Here is a 24,225-nt window from a genome sequence, read left to right as displayed (position 1 = left end):
AAATAAACAACCCAATCAAAAAGTGGGCCAAGGATATGAACGGACACTTTCCCAAAGAAGATATACAGATGGCCAATAGGCACATGAAAAGATGCTCAGCATCACTAATCATCGGGGAGATGCAAATCAAAACTACACTTGGATATCATCTTATGCCCATTAGAGTGGCTATAATCACCAAGACAAAAAGTAATAAATGTTAGAGAGGTTGTGGAGAAAAGGGAACCCTCATCCACTGCTGGTGGGAATGCAAACTGGTGCAGCCACTATGGGAAACAGTATGGAGATTTCTCAAAAAATTAAAAATAGAACTACCATATGACCAAGCTATCCCACTACTGGGTATTTATCCAAAGAACATGAAATCAACAATTCAGTGAGACTTACACACCCCTATGTTCACTGCAGCATTATTCACAATAGCCAAAACGTGGAAGCAACCCAAGTGCCTATCGACTGATGATTGGATAAAGAAGATGTGGTGTATATATACAATGGAATACTACTCAGCCATAAAAAAAGACAAATTCATCCCATTTGCAACCACATGGATGGACCTTGAGGGCATCATATTAAACAAAATAAGCCAGACAGAGAGAGACAAATACTGTATGATTTCACTCATATGTGGAATATAAACAAACTTATGGACAAAGAACAATTTAGTGGTTACCAGGGAGAAGGGGGGGAGGGTGGGCACAAGGGGTGCAGAGGCACATTTATATGGTGTTTGACAAATATTAACGTACAACTGAAATTTCACAATGTTATAAACTATTTAGACCACAATAAAATTTTTTTTAAAAAACAGGGATAATACCCATAATACCATCCCCCTCCAAGTTGGTATGAGATTCCAATTAGATGAGGATGTGCTAGAAGCTACCTAGAAGAAAAATACCATCATAAAATTGTCGAAGTCTAGACCAGAGTGGGGTTAGGAACCAAGTTTGGGCCCCTCATTCTACAGACTGAAAAGCTAAGGCTGGGGGAAGGAAGTTGTCATGGTCACACAGTGACCTGGCTTGAAAACCAGTTTCCACAGTCTTTGAGCTGGAGGAAGGAGGGAGCAAAGAATGGTAAGGAAAGCTCCCCTGTGGGGGTTTAGGGTATGAAGGAGGGAGAGAACAGACCCCAGGCTTGAAGCTCAGGCCCGTCAAGGCCCAGCCAACTGATGTGGCGCCTCCATTCATGAAATGGACTCATCTCTGAAGCGGACATGACAACGCCTTGTTCACAGGCCTTCGGAAGGCAGTAAATGGAATAATGTGTTAGGCACCTGGTACCTGGTAAGTTCCCCCAACACAAGTTCCCTCTCTTCTCTTGTTTCATCTTAAACAGCAAGACAAATACTTTCAAAAATGGAGGCATGAAGGGAACACTTTCTCTTAAAGCTGAAGGTTGCCTAAAAGCCAGTTGTGAACCTTGATTTGCCTTCCTTTGGGGGCTTTTCTTATCCAGTGAATGTGAAATGGCCCTTTTTCCTGCCAGCATGAGGAAGTAGGAATACCGCTGCTCCCTCCTCCCCCGCTGCTTCTGCTGTACAGGATCTTCCTCTGGGTACGTGTGGCAGCAGCTTTTTTAATGGAGCTGTAGTCAGATCCTCACGGAGAGCAAAGTGATTTCTAGATTAGCTGAGTGGTGAGGCTAATGCAGTTATGATCCAATAAACACACCGATTAGCGTCATTTGTGCCCCTTCCTTCCCTCCCTCCCTTCCTCCTGCTGTGCACCGGCAGGCCAGGTGTGCGCTCTGCTTGGAGGGAGCTTGGAGACAGCTAAGGCTGGGGCCTCCCAGCCCGCTTGGCCTGTGCTGCTCTAGGATGGCGCAGTCGAATTGGACAGCCCAGCCTAGAAGGCGGGAGGTTCAGGTTCTAATCCCTGCCCCTTCACCAGATCATTCTTTTTCTGCACCTCATGTTTCTCTTCTGTATATCAAAGGTGGAGCTAACAAGGCTGAACGTGGGATCTGGAGTTCCCAAGTTCAAATCCTAGCCCTGCCTTTTACTAGCCATGCAATTCTGGGCCCATCAGTGCATCCATGCACTCACTCTGTACAAGGCTTTGTGCCACTTCCCTTGGGAAGTGAAACTTCCTTGGGAAGTTTCCTCAGTTTGCTCATCTGTGAATGGGCATAACAATGCCAACCTCAGAGACTGGTTTGGGGGATTAAGAGAAAAATATATATAAGAAGCTTCCACAGACCATGCGACAGAGAAAGGAAAGTAACTTTTTGCTTTAAGGATCCTGGTTGACTTTCTCTGATTCTATGAAAATATTTGCTATTGTTGGGTGTAAAAGAGGGGCTCGAAAATTACTTGTTGAATGAATGACTTCAACTGTGAAGTGGAACGTTAAGCATCTAGGAGGGAACTGGCTCTTTACGATCAGGCCTGCTGCAGAACCAGGCCCCAGACACAAGGGCTCATCCAACCTTACCTGACACACAGGGCTTCTCCGCTATCTAGTCCAGTAGACAGGAAAGAGGGCTGGTTGGCATGTGCTGACAGAGCCTTCCTAGGCCTGTTCAGTGCCACGCTGACATCTGAATTCTGGCCCCTCGCAGTCTGAGCAGGTGCTGGCTTTCCCCATCCAAGGGGTAGCAGGCCTGGCTTAGAATCATGAGTGGCATCGGTAGGCGCCTGCCTTCTGAAGCAGCTGGAAGGCTAAACTGTATTCACAGTGGCCTCTAGTGGCAAATTTCTAAAATAGCATGCTAAGTGGAAACGGCAGCTGAAGGAATCTTCTCAGAATGACCTAGATTCAGAAATTTAGGGCTAAAAGGGGCATAGTTCTGATCTTCACTTGATGAATGAAGAAACTGAGTTCCAGAGTAAAGTGATTCACCCAAGGTCACACAAAAGGCTCACATCTCTCTGTCCACAAACCTTACCCCAAATTGGCCATCTGTGGTTTCAGATGCAGTTAGGGATCATGAATTACCCACTTGGAAGACCAAAGGCGGACTCAGTGTCTAAATCAGATCAAGCCGACCTCAGAGCAAGATTTGAGCATGATTCCTTTCCCTGCGCTTTGCTTCTCTTATCTGTAAAAGGCGGCTGCAAGGCCCCCTGTCCAGGTACGCACCTGAAGAGAAGTAACCTGCTCTACAGGCAACAGAGCTCTGAGACCACCAGGGCTTTGCAGGCAGCACATTCTACCCTTAGACAAACGTGCTTTTCAATGTTGCCTCCTCCACACGTTGCAAGAACGTAGTGCCAGAAGGGGCCACGGTGACGGCTCAGATTGGCTTGAGGATTTGGGGGTAGGAATCATTTCCCTTGTGCAGAGAAACCTATTTTGACATATTCTGGAGAAACAATCCAAAAATAAATCAAGTCGAAGACTTCCTGAGGGCTTAGGGGAAAGGCTTTGCTGCCAATACCAGCCGAAGCCTGGGTTTGGAGACTTGGGATAAAGCTATTTCTACAAACGGATCTCAATCTTTTTCTGACAGGGAACAAATTTTTGTTTATTCATGTAGCAATAACCTCAAAGAATTGCATAAGGTGCTGAGGGACTCTCAGAGGGGAATACGCCCTGGTCTTTGCTCTGAGGTTAGCCCAGGGGGAGGGAGAGGGGTGCAGACAGGCTGCTGGTACACTGGGATGAAGAGGCCAGAGGGGTATGTGGTGGCTTCAAGGTCCCTGGTAATGACAGCTGTTTTCTAAATGCTGGTCCCTGTTTTAAATACCTCTTCTAGCTCATTTAATCTTCACAATAGCCTTATGAGGTTAGGACCATTATCCCCATTTTATAGTTGAGAAAACTGACAGAGAAATTAAGAAACTTAACTCATCGCACTGCTGGTAAGTGGTGAAGCTGGGATCTGAACTCCGGCCATCTGGTTCCAGAGCCCTTTTCCTTCAACGTCATATTGCTGATGACATCTCCCCTGCACTTTCTGTGACGTCTACTAACTGTACCATCTTATGCACCCTGGTGCCCACACAGGATCTCAGTGCCACACTCCCTGGTCAGATGTCCGCGGTGTACTAACGTGGGAATAGAAGACGGAAGGGCACTATTTCTTAAAGCTCAATCTTAGCAGTCAAAGCCAGTTGTTAAAGCTCATCCTGTGCTTTGAATCTCTTCACTTTTCCAAGACCACCAATGGTCCAGGAGGCAGATCAGCTTATGGTGCTGACTGCCCCATGCTCTGAGGAACCCCCGCCCCAATTCCATGTTGGATAAAAGCGACCTCTAGGATCTCACCACTCAAGGTGTGGTGTCTGGACCAGCAGTCACCATCTCCTGGGAGATGGTGAGAAATGCAGAATCTCTGACTGGATGCTGACGCCAGATTTGCTTTCTAATAGGCTTCTGCAGTGATTCTTGTGTGTGGCAAAGTGTGAGAAGCCCTGGGCTAGGGCCCTTGGGGGCCATACACTTTATAGGCTGGGTGCCAAACTTCTTACTCATCCCAGGGGAACTGGTGTGCAGGTTTTTTTCATTGGCTTGTCTATTCCCAACTTCAAGCCTTCTCCAAAAAGTCTAGAATCTCCTATCCTTCCCACCAAAGCTGTATCTCTCCTGCCCCTTGGTTATCTCCAGCAGTCCCACAACCTATCTTCATTCATCTCCCTCTAAGTGAGAAACTCATCCTTGCCTCTCTCATAAGCTACGCTCACCTCCATCTACTGAGATGTGACTGAAATGAGCTTTTTCGGCCCTAGCACACCCCACACTTTTATAAGACTTGTCCTAACTGTACTTATCCTGAGAGGGTGTAGATACACATCACAAAAGGATTAACCAGGATTCCTTTTAAACAAACTTCCTTGACACGGAAACAGGAATTTCTACAACTCTGGCTAACTGGTAGAATCACTAGAAATCGTGAAACGGTTCAAGTTTCACTCTGTGAAGTCACACCTTCATGGAAACTGGCACATGCCTGCCTGTGTGATCACCTCGGCATATGTTTGGCGAGCTCTTCCAGAAACAAGGAACTGCCTGTGCTGCTCTCTTCCCAAGTGTACTCACAACCTTCTCAACTTCTCAAAGGAGCGATAACACATTTCCCCTACTCCCATGACCTGGGAGAAAGCGGGTATTTTCAGGGTTATAATTCTGGGAGGTAAGTGGATGGTGTCTTATTGCTTGCTCCCAGAGGTGGATCCAATTATGTCCACCCAGTCCAGGCTGAAAGAGATGTATTCCTACTTTCCCAAAACAGTACCTCGAACCTCAAAAGCACCTCTGGGAAGTTACAAAGTCATTTACACAGTTTGGTGTTGCGTTTGCTTTTCTGTTGTTGAGACGGAAGGCAGAGAAAGAGGTTGAACGTGGGGAAGGCTCAGGGAATACAACCTTATTTAGTAGTCCACAAAATAAATTACCAATTCCGAAATTTATAGAGTGATAAGGAGGAACATTTAAGCTACAATCCCCTCTTCAACCAAGGAGCAACCAGTTTAAGCAAGCGAACACCACAATACACGTTGCCTCCGGGCCCACAGCGACATGCAGGTGCACCTCTTGCAAGTTCAAGGGATGGTTCAGTCTTGCAACACTTCCCCCTGGTTAATGTACAGGTGAGTCCCCCTCACTCAGAAATGCTAATCAGTAGCACTTAACTTCTCCTTTGGTACCGCTTTTTTAAAGTCTCACCTGCTCCTGAACGGGAGCAGTCCACTGGAGATCCACAAACCTAAAATGATGTAAAATCTCGAATATGAGCCCTGCAATACTGCTTGAGAGGTTAAAATGGCTGCTAGAACCTCATACAATACTTAAAATCAGACCACAGCAGCGGTTTTAACCATCAATGGCATTTTATTTTTGGAAGTTTCTATGTATTACATAGGTATTAACTTCCTTTCTCTCGCCCACCCTCTAGCCCCAAATCAGAAAGATTTAAAAAAAATAACGTATAAAATCTCTTTTCTAGTTTCTCTAAAGTCTTAGGTTAAAAAAACTTAAGTGATGGCTATCCTTTGTGAGAATACTGCTTTTTAAGGAGAATTCAGTCTGTTCTTATGCTCACTATAGATTTCTACTCCTTCCTGGGGAAAAAATGGTCAATGTTTCTGCTTCCTTTTAATAAATTCATTTCTCTATTATTACACATTATCATTCCCCACTTGACACCTTCTTAGAAACTTGATTATTGGATGCATTTTTCATTTGGCAAAAATTCAATGTGGTTTTGTGTGGGATGTCTAAGTGTCAGAAACAGCAGTGTTGATGTTCTTGTTTTTGAGAGGGAAAATATATAGCGAGATGCATACATTCCCTGGAAGAACAAATGCAGGAGACTGAAATAAGGTATGCAGAGTTAAGAAGGCTGATAGACACTACTTGATTCTGAATTCTGTGGCTGTCAGCCACCAGACTGCAGCATAGCCCAGAATGTAAATCCCTGCAGGAAGAAGTTTGGAAACGCATTGCAAAATGACGGCATTGACTTCATTTTGTTCCAAGTGTGTCGGAGCAGTATGGGTCATTTGCAGGGAGCAGTAACCTGCGAACGATCATGTATGGACATTTCTGCAAATGCTCTGTCAATCTAGGCACCGGAGGAAGAGACCAGCAGCATCTTATTAAAATACACTTCCACCTCTAACTCACCCAAGACCCCAGGCCTCCTTAGCGCCGCAGTTTACAAGGCCAAAATAAAGTTTAGAGTCCTGTGTCATTCTGGGTCATCTGGAAGCTGGTTCGCTGGGGCCATCTCAGAAGACCTGTGTGTGCCCAAGGGAACAGCAAGTCTACCCAGAAGGGTATGCCTTAATGATCTTCACATCATCCACGGGGCGGTCCTGGGAGTTTGTTTCCACCATTCCTACTCGATTCACCATTCCTATACCCTGGCACACACGGCCAAAAATGGTGTGTTTGCCGTCAAGCCACTGGGTGGGAGCTAGGGTCACAAAGAACTGGCTGCCATTGGTGTCTGGCCCTGCATTGGCCATTGCGAGAATTCCAGCCCCTGGTGGGAAAAAGGAAAAGAGGAAAGAGTATGAATAACCCGTACAGCTCCAGCTTTCATTCCCAGGATGGTGTAATGATGAAAAGAAGCAAGACTTTGTTCTGGCCTCTATCATCAACCACTGACATGGATAACCTTTCCCCCAGGGCAGGCTCTGCCCTTGCACAAACCCCATTACCGCACCCTGATGACCTCATCTTCCTTGCAGTCTCTATCCCTACGATCCCTGCTAACTGCTGGACCATGTTCCCAGTTGCCCCTAAAATCCAACAAGGTCTCCTGCTGCCTTGAGGAAGTTTTTGTTTTCCTATAGTTTATAATGGCAACATTCAACGAGGAGTTTGAGTCTAGGTCACTCAGACCAGCTCTCTGAATTGCCCAGGACTCTGAAGGAGGTGCCGCTTTCCCCAATCCGCCAGGGCTCTTTGTGGCGCCGCAGCTGGGAAGCTACATGGCACCATGCCAGCGTCAAGCATTCACCCTGAATCACAGCCAAAATAGTGAGCTTTTAAAACCCACTCCCCCTTCCCACCCCATCCAGCCAGATTACATACTTACCCGTGAATTTCAAGTCTGGATGAAGTTCATCTTCAAACTGCTTGCCATAGATAGATGCACCACCTCGACCTGCCAGATTAGAAGACGAGAAACCAATCAGCCAGTCCCAGATTCTACCTCTTAGCAAGAAATATGGCCCAGGGTAAAGGACTTCTTGGAGTACAGGAAAGGAAAAGGCAGTGAGCACGCCTAGCCCCCTGCGAGGTATACTGCAACCACACAGCCCAGCAGCAGCATCAAGCACTGACACAGCTCATTCAAATCACTGGTTTCATTCAAGTAAGACGTCTCTTTTCAAAATAACACCAAGTGCTTTTTCCTGCTTATTAAAGTAATATATGGTCACTGTCAAAAATATAGAAAACACAGAATATTTTATCAAGAGAACATTAAAGTCCCCTGTAATCTAACCATTTAGAGATAACCACCATTCATGGTTTGATGTGTTAAGAAGTTTCTTTATTTATAACTTTTTTCTTTTTTGCTGAGGAAAATTCACCCTGAGCTAATATCTGTTGCCAATCTTCCTCTCTTTTTTTTGCTTGACGAAGATCTGCCCTGAGCTAACATCTGTGCCAATCTTCCTCTATTTTATATGTGGGTCACTGCCACAGCATGGCTTGATGAGTGGTGTAGGTCCATGCCCAGAACTGAACCTGGGCTGCCAAAGCAGAGCCCACTGAACTTAACCACTAGGCTACACGGCCGGCCCCAATTTTTAACATTTTTATGAGTATTTTAGACAAGAGTGCCCCAAGCCCTAATCCTGTGCCTATCACAGACACTGGTAATCAGTCAGCATTCTTCTCTGCTGAGCTTAGATTTGCCTCTGAATCCTTACCAACCTAGAACTCCAGGCAGCCATTTTTAATGGATCAAAGATGGCATAAGAATTGAAACCTATTTGCTGTCCTTAACCTAGATGAAGGAAAATAAAATTCATTTAAGTCAAAGATACTCAGCTTAAGGAGAAACAGGGACAGTGCTAAGTGGCAATGTGACAGAGAGAAATAATATTATAGCAGGCAGAGTCCACAGAGAGGAAAGGTAGTATAGCGTAAGGAGAATGGGAAGAAATACACAATCAGGAATGATTTGCTAGCATCATCGCCACCACACGTTATTTATATTATGTCCAGAAGAGTGTGGTGCTGTGCTGGGCACTCAGGTTTTGTTCTTAGAGCAAAATGATACATTAAATATGGATTTTCCCCTAGGAAAAAATGTCCTAATAGGAGGTAACTCTCTTGGCTAAATAAGCAATTAGTTAGTCAACCATATGTCTTGCTGAACTACTTTGGTTTCTCCAAGTTGACCAGCCAAGACAGAACAGCCCGGAACACAGTGAACATTGGATTTACCAGCTTGCCCTGCTTGCCTGGCAGCCAGGAAACAGCCCAGACGCAAGGAGCTCCCCTCCTAAGCCTGCTGTGAAAGTACCAAGTTAAAAGCACCATGTCCACTCTGAGGCCCCTGGCCCCGCTAAGGTGTTCCCATGGTAAAAATCCTTTGCTTTACCCTTTAGGATGCTCCAACACAGGGAGCCTGTCACAACCCTGGGGTCCAGGAGAAAATACTGTTCTCATGCAAAGAGGAATGGGGGTGAATCCTAAAAGACTTGGGGAAACCTCTACCTGGCCCAGGCTACCTATGCTTCTGGAAAATTACTGAACTACCAAATTATGTAAAAATTCATTCCAAAAATTCCAATCTGCCAGTATACTTCCAAACAGCAATTATATAACCAATATGTTCCCTCTGACTACACAGTCAAGCTTCCTGGCCTGAGCTTGTGGGGAAGGGGTGGTTAGTGCAAGTGCTAGGGTTCAAGACCAGAGAGGAGAAAGAGCTGCGCGGGCAAACTGAGGTCAAGCCCTCCTTCCAGGGCCTGCGTGAGCAAGCTGAGGATGAAGTTCAGTAGTGCGCTGTCCATCCTTGGGCTGAGCCTTGGAAGTATGAGCCTGCAAGCTGAGGGCTGCCAGAACGAAACCTCAAGGCCCCTGCCCTCCACGAACTGAAACCCATTATACAAATGGCACAAGAAACAAGAAGAGGGTTACAGAATAGGCCAGGCAAGGGACACAGAAGCAGCCTGGGGTCTTAAACAATCAGAAGGAGACATGACGAAAGAGCACGGAGGCCCCTTTTTACTCACTAGGCATAGTGTGACCAACGGCAACTAATTTGGGCCTCTACAGCACCATTTCCTCACAAAATGTCATCTTTTCATAACCTAATTCAGCTCAGTAGGGTTTGCAGCAAAATGTCAGAAAGACAAATAATTCTAATGAAAACATTCCTTTGGGCATGTGGGACAGGGGAGAGATGGCAGGGGGACGGCAGCTGATGAAAGACTTCTCCAGTGCAGAGCAGGCTACACAGATGTCAATGACCACTGACAAAATTGACAATTTGGAAGCTCTGCAGTCTAAGACTTGCTGTGTGTCCGACAGGCACAGACCTGTTTTCTAAACTCTCTACTCTCAAAGTTCTTTTACTCTTCTGTCCTCTCTTTTAAACATATATTCAATGTATTTAATATTTCAGACACACAAAAGGTACAAAGATAATATGACAAACAACTGTGCACCCTCCCCTTAAGAAGTAAGGGGGATTGGGGCCAGTTGGGTGGCACAGCGGTTCAGTTCACACGTTCTGCTTCGGCGGCCCAGGGTTCGCAGGTTCAGATCCCAGGTGCGGACATGGCACTGCTTGGCAAGCCACGCTGTGCTAGGTGTCCCACATATAAAGTAGAGGAAGATGGGCACAGATGTTAGCTCAGGGCCAGTCTTCCTCAGCAAAAAAGAGGAGGACCGGTGGCAGATGTTAGCTCAGGGCTAATCTTCTTCAAACAAAAAAAAGAAGTAAAGGGCGACAAATCCAGTCGAAGATGCCATGCACCCATCTGCATCCCTCTCCTCCCCCACACTTTCCCACGTGCTAAAAACTGCTACCAAGAATCACATTTTCCTCTCAGGTAATCACTATTTTGACCAGAAGTTTGTCATTTCTATGCATTTTCTTTTTTACTACATACGTATGCATGCCTAAAAAAAGCATTGTTGTTTTGCATGTTTTTAGGTTTATATAAATGGTATTACACTGTACGGATTCTTCTGCAATGAGCTTTCTTGGCTTACCACTGCAAATGAACTCATCTGTTTCGTTCCACGCAGCCCTCTGCAGGATTCACCCCACTGTGTGATCACACACCAATCTTATCTTTTCTCTCGTCGATGAGTATTTAAGATCTTCCCAGTGTTTCTGCTATGATAAACCACGCTGCCATAACCACTCTTATACTGTCTCCCAAACACAGTGCAGCAGCTCTCAGGGGCTACGCCTCATGGGGGACACGCACGATCAGTTTATGAACATTTCACTATCACTAGATTTTTCCGAGTATCTTGCCCAAAGTGGCCCCGACGTGCATCTACCCATGGTGCTCTCTCTCACTTTTACTGCTCTAGGTCCTTTTGCCACACTTTCTAACGTTTGTCAGTCTGAGAGGTGTCCGATCTCTTGTGGTGTTTTCGCCTGCTTTCCCTGAACTGCTACTTGTCCCCACTGCTCCCATGCCACAGCTGATGGGACCATGGATTAACATCCAGCCCCAAATCAGTGACAGGTGGGCCAGTGACCCATAAGGAGGCCCACATGAAAGTTCTGCCTGGGGCGCCTGACACCAGAAGGCGACAGACCACACCAATGAAAGCCTGCCTTCCGGCCAGAGAGCCTCCAACAGACACTGCAGGTGAGCTACCCTCTGCGCACTTCCAAACCCCTCCACAGCCTGCCCCAACCTCAGAGGCAGGAAGGCAGGTACTGATCAGTCCCTTCTGCAGCCAGGGGTGGCCAGACGACCCAGTTCTGACTAACTGACATAAACAGAAGACTGCTGATTAGAGCTTCTGGGAAAGCTATCACTTTCTGATAAAAAGGGACAAACATACTCCTTTGTCTTTCACACACAGCTCTTTCCCTATCTTCCTTCTTTGAAGGTAGAGGTGATGTCATGAGCAGCAGCAGCCATCTTGCAACCATAAGACAAGTTTGAGATCAAAGGCCAACACGCTAAGGATGGGAATCAAAAGGCAGCAAGCATCCCAAATTGATACAATCACTTTGCTAGTAATAGAGTAGGAAGGGGAAACTGGCTAGTGGAGCTGCTGTTGGATTACCAGGGCACACGCCAGATACTAGATCTAACAGGAAACAAAGCTACAGTTCTCTAAGAAGGCCTGCAGTTTTTAAAATGGAGTCCTCTCTTCCTCACTTGCTTGTGGGGTCAAAGAGGATCTGGATTTCAGTTCCGACTCCACCACTCACTAGCTGAGTAACCTTAAGTAAGATACTTACCCTCTCTCTAAGCCTCAGTTTCCTTGTCTATAAAATAGGAATAGCAGTAGTACTTACATCTCACAGGACTGTTATGAGAATTAAACGAGATACTGCATGGAAACCATGTAGTACGTAACAGGAAGCAACAACGAAAGCTTCCAACCGGTCTCCTTGCTTCCAGCCTTGCCTCCCCCTTTCCACACCAGTCTATTCTCCACCTGGAAGCCAGAGGGATCCTTTTGAAACAAATCTCCCCACGGCAGTCCTCTGCTCAAAATCCTCCAGTGACACTTCATCACACTAGGGACAAAATCCAAAGTCTTTGCCACAGCTTCCAAGACTCTCCATGGTGTGGTGCTCTGCTCCCCTCCAAGTGCTCTCCTCCCCCTCACTCACCTGCTTCAGCCACACTGGCCGCTATGCTGTTTCTTGCCGAGCACACTGGTCTAAAGCTGCCAAGGGCTGTTGCCTCTGGAGTGTCCTCGCCCTGACAGTCTCACGGCTCACTACTTCACAGAAGCCTGTTCAAATGCCACCATATCAAAGTCTTCCCTGGTCGTCCTATCCAAAACAGCACCTCCCTCACTCTCTATTCTGTGGTCTCAACCAGGGGTGACTGTGCCTGCTGGGGACATTGGGGACAATGTGTGGAGACAGTTTTGATTGTCACACTTAGAGGTTCTACTGGCATCTAGCGGGTAGAGGTCAGGGATATAGCTAAACATCTTACACTGCACAGGATAGCCCCCACCACAAGGAACTATGCAGCCCAAATGGCCATAGTGCCAAGGCTGGGGATGCGCGCTCCATGCCCTCATACCACCTTATTTCCTCTTGGTCATTTGTCACAGCCTGCAGGCCACTGCATACTTGTTTGTCCATTGTCTCTCCCATCAGAAAGAGAGCTCCACGAGGGCTTTCCTAATGACTATTGTATCCCCAGCTCTTAGAACAACGCCTGGACTGTGGTAGGAGTCCAACAGACAGTCGTTAAATGAATTAACAACCAAAATAAATAAGAAATAACCACACTTTTTTGAGCTATTGTGTGCCAAGCCCACGCTAACCATTTTACAAACATGAGCTCATTTACTACCCACAACAAAGCCATGAGGTGCACATAACCACACTCCCCACTTATAAATAAGAAGGCTCAGCAAGGTTACATAACTTGTCTGCCTTTAGTAAGTGTTACTGTGAAGTCAAGATTCAACCACAAGGCCACCAGGCTCCACAAACCCTGCTGTTCACCCCCACAGTTTACTGCCTTGCAATATACCACAGCTGGATTAAATTTCCTCACATATTTTTCTTATCCCAGTCCCAAATGGTCCCTGAATGATGCCAGATCAGACCTGCACTCCTGTCCGGGAGTCTCTGTGAACGGGCCCGCTCTTACCCCCGTGCTATCTCCCACTACCCTGTGCACTCTGCCCCAAACTGCTCCTTTACTGTTCCCCACATAGGCAGTTCGGGGGCCCCAGAAGTCCCATCTTGTGCATTTGTCCTGGGCAGGGAGAGGTGGCTGGGTTATCACAGAGCCAGTCCAGTGTGTGAGACATGATGCCTAGGGTGGTGGGCTCTCCTTCACACCCTGTCACTCACGCCTCCACTCTGCACTTCTTCCTAAATTGAAAATGCCCTTCTCTGTACCTCCCAAGAGTTAAAATTCTACATTCCTTTCAAGGCCCACCTCAAAATACGCCTTCATCCCATTCTAAACCCGCTCCACTGTACTTTTTCTCTTATTATGAATTATTCCAACCCATCTTATATACATAATCCATAGCATACCACATACATTTGCATATTTATTATATTATTACTTTCTAGATATTTCTTCTAATGAATATCTTGTTTTCCCGGCAGTGCAGAGAGCTCTGCAAGGAAAAGAAAACTGCCTTGGCTTCTAATACTTCTAGTACTTGGCTTAAGTACTCCTCACAGGCCTTAGAATAGCAAAAGATGCCCAGCAGACTCTTAGCAAATATTCATCAAATGAACAAAATTAACAATGAGCTTGCTGTTCAATACGTTAAATTTCAGGTGTTCCTGGGGCTACCAAGAGGAGAGGAGAAATCAGAGTGAGGGTGATGCACAGCGTGATCAGCACATAATCACTCACCGCCACCACGGCGGCGGCTGAGCACTGTGAGGCTAAGTGCGGAGCACGAGAGGTGAGAGGAAGAGCCTTACAGGATGCCAGGTCTTCCAAGGAGAGGACGAGAAGGAGCTCGCAGGGACAGATAACAGAGACTCAGAGGGCTAAGGCCAGCACAGTGCTAGGACAATAGGGAAATTTAAAAGAAGAAAAATGGTTTAAAATGAAGCAGGAAGTCAAAAACCAAGCAGGTTTTTGAGTTGAGAAAACATCTGGCAAAGACATCAGAAAGACTAGGGAAAGAATAGCTCCAGAGTGGTCAGACTGAGGGACAGCCAGGGATGGAAATGGGACACTGACTTGCTGAAGAGCCCAGGATGTCAAATGCTGCTCATCTGAGGTGTTTAGCAAAAAAGTGTTACCTAGTCAGCTGGCAGTTCATACCAGTGACCCAGGAGGGCCTAACACCTTTGTGCTTTCCACCACAGACCTGCCAGCCGGCTTAGCTCAGTCATTAATTATACTCAATGCTGGATGCAATTATTTGGAAATCTTTTGAGTGATTCAATTTCATTAAAATTACATCATGGAAATGTGACATTATGAAGGATTGTGAACCAATTACAGAAATATAGGGAAGCTCTGACATGAGCAACTCACATTTGAGCCACTTCCAATTCTTGTCCACTAATCATGGATTCTCTCAGTTCACTGGTGTTATGAATGAAAATTTTATCACATAACAATGACAGAAAGGAAGAAAACAGGAAGGAAGTATATCCAAGCACCGACAGGACACTTTCAGATAAAGAAAGTGGAGTGAAGCAGGGTAAGACTCTGCCTGCAATACCTGATGACGCAAACACAAAAAATTCCAATTTTTTCTAAGGCAAAAACTCAGGGACCAGCCCGGGGGCATAGTGGTTGAGTTTGTACACTCCATGTCAGCAGCCCAGAGTTTGTGGGTTTGGATCCTGGGCGTGGACCTACACACTGGTCATCAAGCCATGCTGTGGCAGCATCCCACATAGAAGGAAAGAGGAAGATTGGCACAGATGTTAGCTCAAGGACAATCTTCCTCACACACACAAAAAAGTCAGCAGCATCAACCAAGTAAGAAAAAGGAGACAAACTTATTCCCAAAATTCTGAAAAGAGATAGCCAAGGAAATAAATAGGAGATTCTTCTGCCTGTCCTCCTTAAAAGTAGTGACTGGGAACGGGGAGTGTCACCCAGAGAATTCTCTCAAACACCCTCCAATTTTGAGAAGCCAACAGAGGGAGTGGGTGAGTAGCCCTGAGAAAGTTCAGGAGAAGCCCTTGGGGGCAGAAACCCGCAGCCACCAGGAGCACTCGGGGGTGGTAGGGCAGGCTGCCAGCACTGGGCATCTTAGGGGAGCAGGGCAGCACTGGGCCATGATGGGGTTCAGGACATGCAACCTTGGCACATCAGCTATTGCAAGCTAAAGAAATCTGAGAAATGGCAGGTGCAGGAAGGACTTTCTGACCTTCCCCCGAAGCAGGTCCTAAGAGCCTCATGTGAGAGGTGCCCTCCCCAGACCTGGAGGAAAAAGAACATCCTTACCACCAAGACAGAGGGACATCAGGAGGAATTGGAATGAACAGGCCTTGCTAAGTTTCCCCCACTTTACTACACTTAGCTAACGTCCCTTTTGTCCTATCACATTTTCCCACAACCATCCACTCTTCAGCAAACCTAGCATAAAGACGCTCAGATGTACGTGCTTCTTCAGGAGTTCATTTCCATATAAAGGCTCCAGTGTCATGTAAAACTTGTATTAAATACATTTTTCTTTTTTTAAAGATTTCATTTTTCCTTTTTCTCCCCAAAGCCCCCCGGTATATAGTTGTATATTTTTAGTTGTGGGTCCTTCTAGTTGTGGCATGTGGGATGCCACCTCAGCACGGCTTGATGAGCGGTGCCATGTCTGTGCCCAGGATTCGAACCAGCGAAACCGTGGGCCGCCAAAGCAGAGCACGTGAACTTAAACACTCGGCCACGGGGCCAGCCCCCTGTATTAAATACACTTACATGATTTTTCTCTCATTCATCTGTCTTTACAAGAGACCCAGCTGAGAAAGAAAAGGGTAGGAGGATCTTTTTCCTCTGCCACAGCTACACTCAGGGGACTACCCAGAGCTGAGGGTGGTGGCAGAGGAACACCACCAGCTGGTGGAGGGGGCTCTGGGACAGAGCTCTGATGGAGCCTGCGAAAACAGAACAGAGGCTAGCCCTTCCACAAGGGGCTCACTCAGCATGAGCTGAACTTGTGTTCTCTCCCACACCCTCTTCAGGCTAGAGTAAAATGGAGAGAAAAAACCTCAGCATTTGGAGTAGGAAAGACAACTGGTCCCACATGGGGGGGAAGAAACAAAGAGAATCCACTCACACTGTACCTGAGCAAATAAAAGGGAAGGACTTCATAGATGCTGACATTAAGCCTGAACGAGATGAAAAGAAATGGCACAGAAACTATGCAAACATAACACAACAAATGGAAGGAGAGAAGGAAAGGAGGAATGGAAAAAAACACCCCTCAGGAACTCAGTCTGGGAGAAAACACAAGACAAAAACATAAATCAACAGAGTAAGGTGAAAAGATTCCAGAGCTAACGAAACAAATTGAGAGCCAAATGACACCAATACAGCACTAATGAATTACAGCAGTAAAGAATAGGACAGACAGGACTAAACACTGTATACGGCAAGGAAAACTCTGAGATCACTTCAGTAGACGCAGGAAAAAATGGAAAAACATCATCTCACACACTCAAAAGAAATGTGATGGATACGAAGGCAAAGGTGATGAAACAAACCATAACTAGCTTCCCAAAACAGAAAGTCCAATAAGTCTAACAGAGAAAACAGTCAGAAATACGAATCAAAAAATTTTCCCTGAATTGAAGGAGGGAGTAAATCTGGCCTCAGTACTCTCCAAAGCCATGTTAAAACCATAAGGCGATGGAACAAAAAAGATCCGAGGGAATGAGTGTGGACTAAGAATAGCAAACCCAGTCACGGTATTTTTCAAGTATAAAGGCAACAGGCAGACATTCTCCAACATGAATGAGTTCAAAAATATAACACCCTCCAGCCCTTCCAATAAAAACCACTCAACAAGAAATCCTGCCCTCTAGCATGGGAAGAGAGAAGCCCAGCGGTGAGCACTGAACCCTCTGACATGTAGAACCCATGCCGTAGCTGAGGGCCTGAAGCAGGTAGAGTGGAAAGTGTTATAATCTCTGACAAGGGAAAAACAGAACAACAAACACTGGGAGTGAGGGAAGGGAAGACAGGAAGTACTAATTGCCTCATCTTTCATAGCAGGAAGTCAACTTTTCTGTTAAATATATACATAATTAAATATAATACTTTTTTAAAATAATAGTATGCATGACATAGCCTATTCTTCTGAAATTATTTCCACTTAGCTAGTTATCCATCCATCCATCCACCCTTTTAACTAGATATCAGAGAAGAAAGACGTTTAGAATAATGGCCACCAAAAGTTAATAGTAATCATTTCTGAGAGATGGGATATTGGGGGAATATAATTAATGGTGGTCATGAATCTTTATAAGGTATGCTCATGGGTGATTTTTTGTTCTTTTTTCTACTTTCCCATATAGTGTGTATTGTGAAAGGTGCACATATACATTGAAAAAATGGAATCTCTCTGGTCATAAAGGAAAAAGGACAATTGAGAATGACAAAAAAGGGACCAGCCCCGTGGCTGAGTGATTAAGTTCACACACTCTGCTTTGGCAGCCCAGGGTTTTGGGGCTGGAAGGGTTTTGGTTTTGGTTTGGAGCCTGGGCACAGACCTAGCACCACTCATCAGACCATGCTGAGGCAGCATCCCACATAGCACAATCAGAAGGACCTACAACTAAAATATACAATTATGTACTGGGGGAGTTTGGGGAGAAGAAGAGGAGAAAAAAAAAAGATTGGCAACAGATGTTAGCTCAGGTGCCACTCTTTAAGGAAAAAGAAATAAAAACAGAGAATGACAAAAAAGAACAAGATGAGAAAAGACTGCCACAGAGAGAACCAAGCTTATTTAAAGGCAAAAGAGCAGAAGGAGGAATGAACAGAGAGAAAAAGCAAACTGAGAAGCAAGGGCCCTTGTAACTAATAAGTGTTAGCATCCATCAATTTCACTAATAAATCCTAGCTAAATAATGACAACTCCCACATTCACACCTCCACCTCAGACCTTTCCTTGAACTGCATACTCACGTCCAACTACTTATTCAATGTCTCTATTTGAAGGTCCGACAAGTATTTCAAACATAATGTGTCCAAAACCAAAACCAAATTCTTGATCTTTCCCATTTCCCTAAATTCAAGTCAAAAACCTTGAAGTCATCCTTGACCATCTCTCTCTCTCACACACCTGCCCATCCCCCCAAGTCAAGCTCAGCAAATCTCAATGGCTCTATTTCTATCAAAACATAACCTGAATTCAGTCACTTCTCACCACCTTCTCTACTATCAGCCTAGTCCGACCACGTATTTCTAGACTGGGTGACTCCAGCAGCCTTCTAACTAGTTCCCGGTTCCCACTCTTGCCCCCACATCTCTCCAAACAGCAGCCAGAGCGATCTTTTCAAAGTACAGGTCAGATCACGTTACTCCTTTGCTCAAAAATCTGTAATGGCTCCCATCTTATTCAGAATAAAACCCAAGGTCTCTACCGTGTCCCATAAGGTCCTAGATGATCTGCTACACAGGCTCCCATCTCAGGGCCCCTGGGCCTGCTCTTCCCCCAGTCACCCAGTCACAGGGTTCACCGCCTCATTCCGTTCAGACCTCTGCTCCAATAACATCTTCTCAGAGAGGACTTCCCTGATCGTTCTACTAAACTCACATTCCCACACCTGTTTCCTGTCTTAATGAGAGCAGACATTTTTCCCTTTGTTCACAGCTATAGTCCGAGTTTAGAAGAGTATCTGACACAAAGCAGGTGCTCTATATTTGTTAAATGAATGGATCAGTGAAAGAATCCAACATTTTTTCTCAAAACATTGCATTAGAAACCAATATTGTCTCAATAAAAAAAAATAGAGACAAAAAAAAAAAAGCGCAAGTGGTTGTACCCAGACAACTTGGCAGGGTCAGGAGTAACCTGGTCCTCTAGTTCCTCTGCCTCAGAAGGAGGCCGAAGGCAATGCCTCTCTCCTGGCCTGGAGCCTCAGGACATTCCCACACCTGCATCCCTATCTGCCAGTAGAGGCCTCAGCTGTATAGGGCTGCAGCCCCCCTCAGGGGAAGTGCTATGGTGGTGTCCGCATAAGACATTACGCAACTTATACACAGTAAAACACTCATTTATTTTGCATCTTCATTCTTAAAAAAAAAATTGCAAATGTCATCTTTCTGATAGTCTGATTATCAGACTACTCTATGGATTAATATAATTCAGGCAAATATTATTTGCTCTTAATAAACAACACATGGAAGTTATGAGAAACTTATAGAGCCCAGGAATCAAGGTCGGTTTCTGGTCCATTCCATTTCTGGTCAATTCCCACGTGTGTATTAGGGTGAGGGTATGTGGTAGGAAGGGCAGAAATCAACCAAGCCAGTCCCTGGTATGTGGACGAGAGCTCTGGCTGCTTTATAGTTAGTTAGGACAGAATGAGACTTCAGAAATTAATGTTGGCTTAACTGTACCTGTCCCTGTTGGGTCACCTCCCTGGATCATGAAGTCTTTGATGATTCTGTGGAATTTGGTGCCATTGTAGTAACCTCGACGAGCCAACTCAGCAAAGTTCTTACAGGTCTTTGGCGCATGCTTCCAGTACAGCTCCAGTACAATGATCCCCATGCTGCAGCGGGAGAAGACAGCAGAGCTCCAGTCAAGAACAAGGTCACAGAGGGCAGGAACATTATGGGACTGCTCCACAACTCTTCATTTTCAAGCTTATAAGTCATGAAATTGTGATCATGCTCAGCTAAGGAAAACTACACAATGCAAATAACATAGCCACAGATATCCTGTTTGAGTAAAACATGCAGGGGCTGCCAGGACTTCTTTCAAGCAAAATAACAACCGTGGACAACTCAAAATGCTAATACCTTACATATAAAAAAATCACCAATCATCTGAAATTCTAATACCTTATATATAAAAATCATCAATCATCTGAAACCCAACCAAATTAGGGAAAAAAATTTACACTTAATTTGTAAATTTGAAAAAAAGGAGGACATTAAAATATCGAGGTGCATATTTATTTACACATGGCTAAGTTTCTGGGTGAGGGTGGAAACCGGGTAAATGGGCGACAGAAAGATTTTCAATAAATATCTTTTTTAAATATTTGTATTTTTGAACCATGTAAATGCAGTACTTATTCGTAAAATTTGGTTTTTTTTAAAGATTGGCACCTGAGCTAACAACTGTTGCCAATCCTTTTTATTTTTTCTGCTTTTTCTCCCCAAACCCACCCAGTACATAGCTGTATATCTTTTTTGCTGTGGGTCCTTCTAGTTGTGGCATGTGGGATGCCACCTCAACGTGGCCTGACAAGCAGTGCCATGTCTGTGCCCAGGATCCGAACCAGCAAAACCCTGGGCCTCCGAAGAGGAGAGTGCGAACTTAACCACTCAGCCACGGGGCCAGCCCCACGTAAAAATTTTTAATGAAAATAAAAGTTTGCATGTTTAGGAGGGGTGCAACAAAGGCAAACCTGATTATCTCAAACTCACTCAATGTGATGGGGAACCCCCCGAACTCAACTACTGCTAAGGAAAAGAAAGAAGTAAAAGACCAAGACACGTACCTTCCTCTCCGCTCCACCCTCACCTAGATTTTAAGCTCCAAGAATGTGAGAAGTGAATCAACTCTGTATAGCCCAAATACCCAGCATTCTATAAATACATGTGGTATGTGCTAGAACACTGCTTTCTAAAAGCCTTTCTACCAGCAATTTATCCCTCACGCTACTAACACTCAACACAGATTAACAATTACTCTGCAAGGCACCGCTCTCACTGCTCTTCCCCTCACTGAGGTTACATTCTGATGGATATTTGTAAAATACAGGGAGTAACTTTTTGGACTGACAATCAAGAAGTATCTATATGAGTCTGAAATGTGCATACCTTTCAATTCAGCAATTTCAACTCCTATCTATTCTACAGAAAACCAACCAAAGCACTTAAGGATACAATATGTACAAGGATGTTCATTCCAGTATTTGTCATACAAAAAACAAGAAGCAATTTAAATGTCCTTCAAAGAGGGAATGACTAAAATATGAAATGTCCATACTACAGGGGGCTGCACGTGTTAGTGAACGAAAGAAGAGCAAATTACAGGAAAAACATATATACAGTATGATCATATGATCCTATTTGTTAAAAAATAGAACATAAAAGAGAGAGATGTTTCTATGTACATAGAAAAAGATCTGGAAGGTCATCCAACAAACTATTAACAGTGTTTTTACGTGGAGCAGTGGCTTTCACTTCTCATTCTATACTCTTCTACACTGCTTGGATTTAAATTTCAACTTATTTTGTAATTTAGAAAAAAAGGGTAACAGCTGAGTTCAGGAATTACGTTCAAGTTGGGGCCCGAAGAAAGAGAATTTTGCCATATAAGAAGCTGGGGAATGGGGCCAGCCGGTGGCTGAGTGGTTAAGTTCACGTGCTCTGCTTTGGTGATCCAGGTTTTCACTGGTTCGAATCCTGGGCACAGACATGGCACCGTTCATCAAACCATGCTGAGGCGGCGTCCCACATGCCACAACCAGAAGGACCCACAACTAAAAATACACAACTATGTACCGGGGGGCTTTGGGGAGAAAATGGAAAAATAAAATCTTAAAAAAAAAAAAAAAGAAGCTGGGGAAGATGGCCAGGAAGCAAAAGCAGCATGTGAGAGAACGCTGTGCTCTGGTGGAAGGCAGCACAGAGAAGAACAGAAGGACACAGACAGCGGCTGGACCCTAGCTACCGCTGTGGGAATGGCAGATGCAGCCAGAGAGGTAGATAAAGGCGAGATTAAAAAAAAAAAAAGCACCTTGAATGTCAGCTTACGAAGTTTTATACTGTCGTAGCAGTAAGAAGTTCCTCAAGGTGACTTGTCCTTCCTTGGAAAGACCACTTTGAACTTTTTCCAAAGAGGCAATGGAACGAACGGGGCGAAAGGACCTAGCATGTGAGGTGCAAAGATCCGGCTCCCATTGAGGTTCCCCTACTTACTAGCTGTGTGGCCTTGGTCAAACCACTTAATCTGTAAATTCTGGCATTTTCCTTGCTAAAATTGGAGAGAAAGTAGGATAATACCTACATGATCTGAGTTGCTACGAGGATTAACTAAACGTGATGCTATACATCAGGGGCACGGCACTAGCTGTCTGGTGCTCAATCACATCGTTCTCCTATCACTCTGACAGCGGGGGACACGTGCCTCTTCCTGGGTTCTAACCATTTCTTTAGACGACTGTACTACTCATCACGTTAAAGCGTCCATGTCTGCCTCCCTCGCGTACTGTAAGCTCCCAGCGGCCAGGCCGTGTGTATCTTAGCCACCTGCGCATCCTCAGATTCCAGACCCTAAGTCCCCGGCCTGTGGACTCCACACACGCCGGCTGGATGAATGAATGAGGCGGGAGGAGGATACACAGGCAGCTGTCGCTCACGTCTCAGCGCGAGTCTGCGCGGAGCTCGGGCGCGGGCGGCGGCCCCCGCTCAGCCCTCGGGCTGCCCCTCCGCCGCCGCTCCACGCCGCTCCAGGGAGGCCGGCCGACCGGGGGACCGAGCCCCGCGGCCAAGCCCGGGCTCCGCGTCGCCTCCCAGCCCAGCCCTAGAGGCCGACCCCCTTCACCTGGTCTCCAAGTATACGTTGGGCGGCTGCCAGGAGTCTGGCGGGATGGCCGCCATAGCGAAGCCAGCGGAATCCTTCTCTAGCAGTCGCTACTTCCGGCGTCGATGCTCTGGGGACCCGCCGCCGAAGCGCACACTTCCGGCCCCCGGCGCTCTACCGTTTGGATGCCGGGATTTGGGTGATTGGGTCAAGGAAGAGGAAGGACGCTTCCTCCAAAAAAAAAAAAAAAAAGGCGAAAAAAGGGCCAGCTGCAGGAACGGAGAAAAGTGCAAGCTCCGTTAGAGGCGGTCTCCAAGTGGGGAAACCGCGCCACGCTCCGGATGATCTAATTGGTTCATATGGGCGTGGAAGGCGGGAACAACCAACAGATCTGCACTCCGATTGGAGTTATGTCCTAACTTTAAATCCGAAGAATTTCCTAGTCCCACAATAGGACAGGCACCGAAAGCGGGAGGCGGAGAATGAAAGAAAATAGAGATGAGAGATGCCAGTAACTAGCTTTTGTAAGGTTCTCTACACCTTACATGGCGCTTACACCTTATTATTTTATCTACTTGACAAAGCAATTTTGTAGAGTAGATATCATTATTCCCATTTTTCAGATGTGAAAACTGAGACTCAGTAGTTAAATGACTTATAGCCATACCGCAAATCTGAGCCTCCAGACTCCAAAGGCAAGAAGTTTAGGGAGAGAGGAGAGGAAAAGACAAGGAAGAAAATGAAAGAGAAGAAAAGGGAGAGACAGGAGAATGAAGATCAAAGGGATCAGGGCTAGAGCGAGGCTTAGAGTGACTGGCTGGGATAGATGGTGCCCCAGGGTTGTTAGGACGGTTTGCTCAGGGTCAAGGGAGGAGGTTTGGAGGGAGGACAGGAAAGAAAGAAACATACTGTAAATGCTTTGCACACCACTTAATAAGGATGGCTAAATGAATGCTTACTTTGTGCCAGGCATCGAGCTGAGCACTATTGTGTACTTTCACACTGAAATCAAACACAAATAGAGACCAGACTTGAAAATTCCCTTAGCAGACAAACCAGTTCAGTCACACAAGCAAAATTAATTAGCTTATTCTGTAAAACAAGCAAAACTTAATTTGAGCCACTTCTTGTTAATGCCTCTGAAAGTCATAAACAAAACAAATTGTTCCCCAAAATTGATATAATGTAAGCACTTTTAACCCATTTTCCTGTCACTGGAAAAACTCTAACGTTATAACCAATCACTGTGAAGACAAACAGCCACTGCCTCCTCACTACATAAGGTGATTTGTAACAATATACCTCTGAGCCTCATTCCACGTTGGGTTTGAGTGCTCCCAGTTCGCAAACTGTTTTTTTGTGCACAGCAAACTTTTGCTAATGACTGTTTCAGTGATCTAGTGGTTTTACTTTCACTGTTTCAGACCTTTGATAACACTTAATCTTCAAA

The 24,225-nt window shown here is 45.5% G+C and overlaps 1 protein-coding gene across 1 annotated transcript; it reads right to left on the bottom strand.

Moving 5' to 3' along the window:
• Positions 1 to 5,757: 5,757 nt before the first annotated feature.
• PPIL1 (peptidylprolyl isomerase like 1) lies at positions 5,758 to 23,107 on the bottom strand. The gene is made up of 4 exons (XM_014830975.3): positions 22,797 to 23,107; positions 19,634 to 19,788; positions 7,492 to 7,560; positions 5,758 to 6,933 (listed from the first exon to the last, which is right to left on the bottom strand). Exons 1-4 carry the CDS (start codon positions 22,850 to 22,852, stop codon positions 6,713 to 6,715), a joined length of 501 nt encoding a protein of 166 aa, XP_014686461.1. The 5' UTR covers positions 22,853 to 23,107; the 3' UTR covers positions 5,758 to 6,712.
• Positions 23,108 to 24,225: the final 1,118 nt, after the last annotated feature.

Source organism: Equus asinus, chromosome 8, assembly GCF_041296235.1.
Source record: "Equus asinus isolate D_3611 breed Donkey chromosome 8, EquAss-T2T_v2, whole genome shotgun sequence".
Lineage (NCBI taxonomy): Eukaryota > Metazoa > Chordata > Mammalia > Perissodactyla > Equidae > Equus > Equus asinus.
Note: the sequence above shows the minus strand (reverse complement) of the source record. Positions and strands in the feature narration are given on the sequence as shown.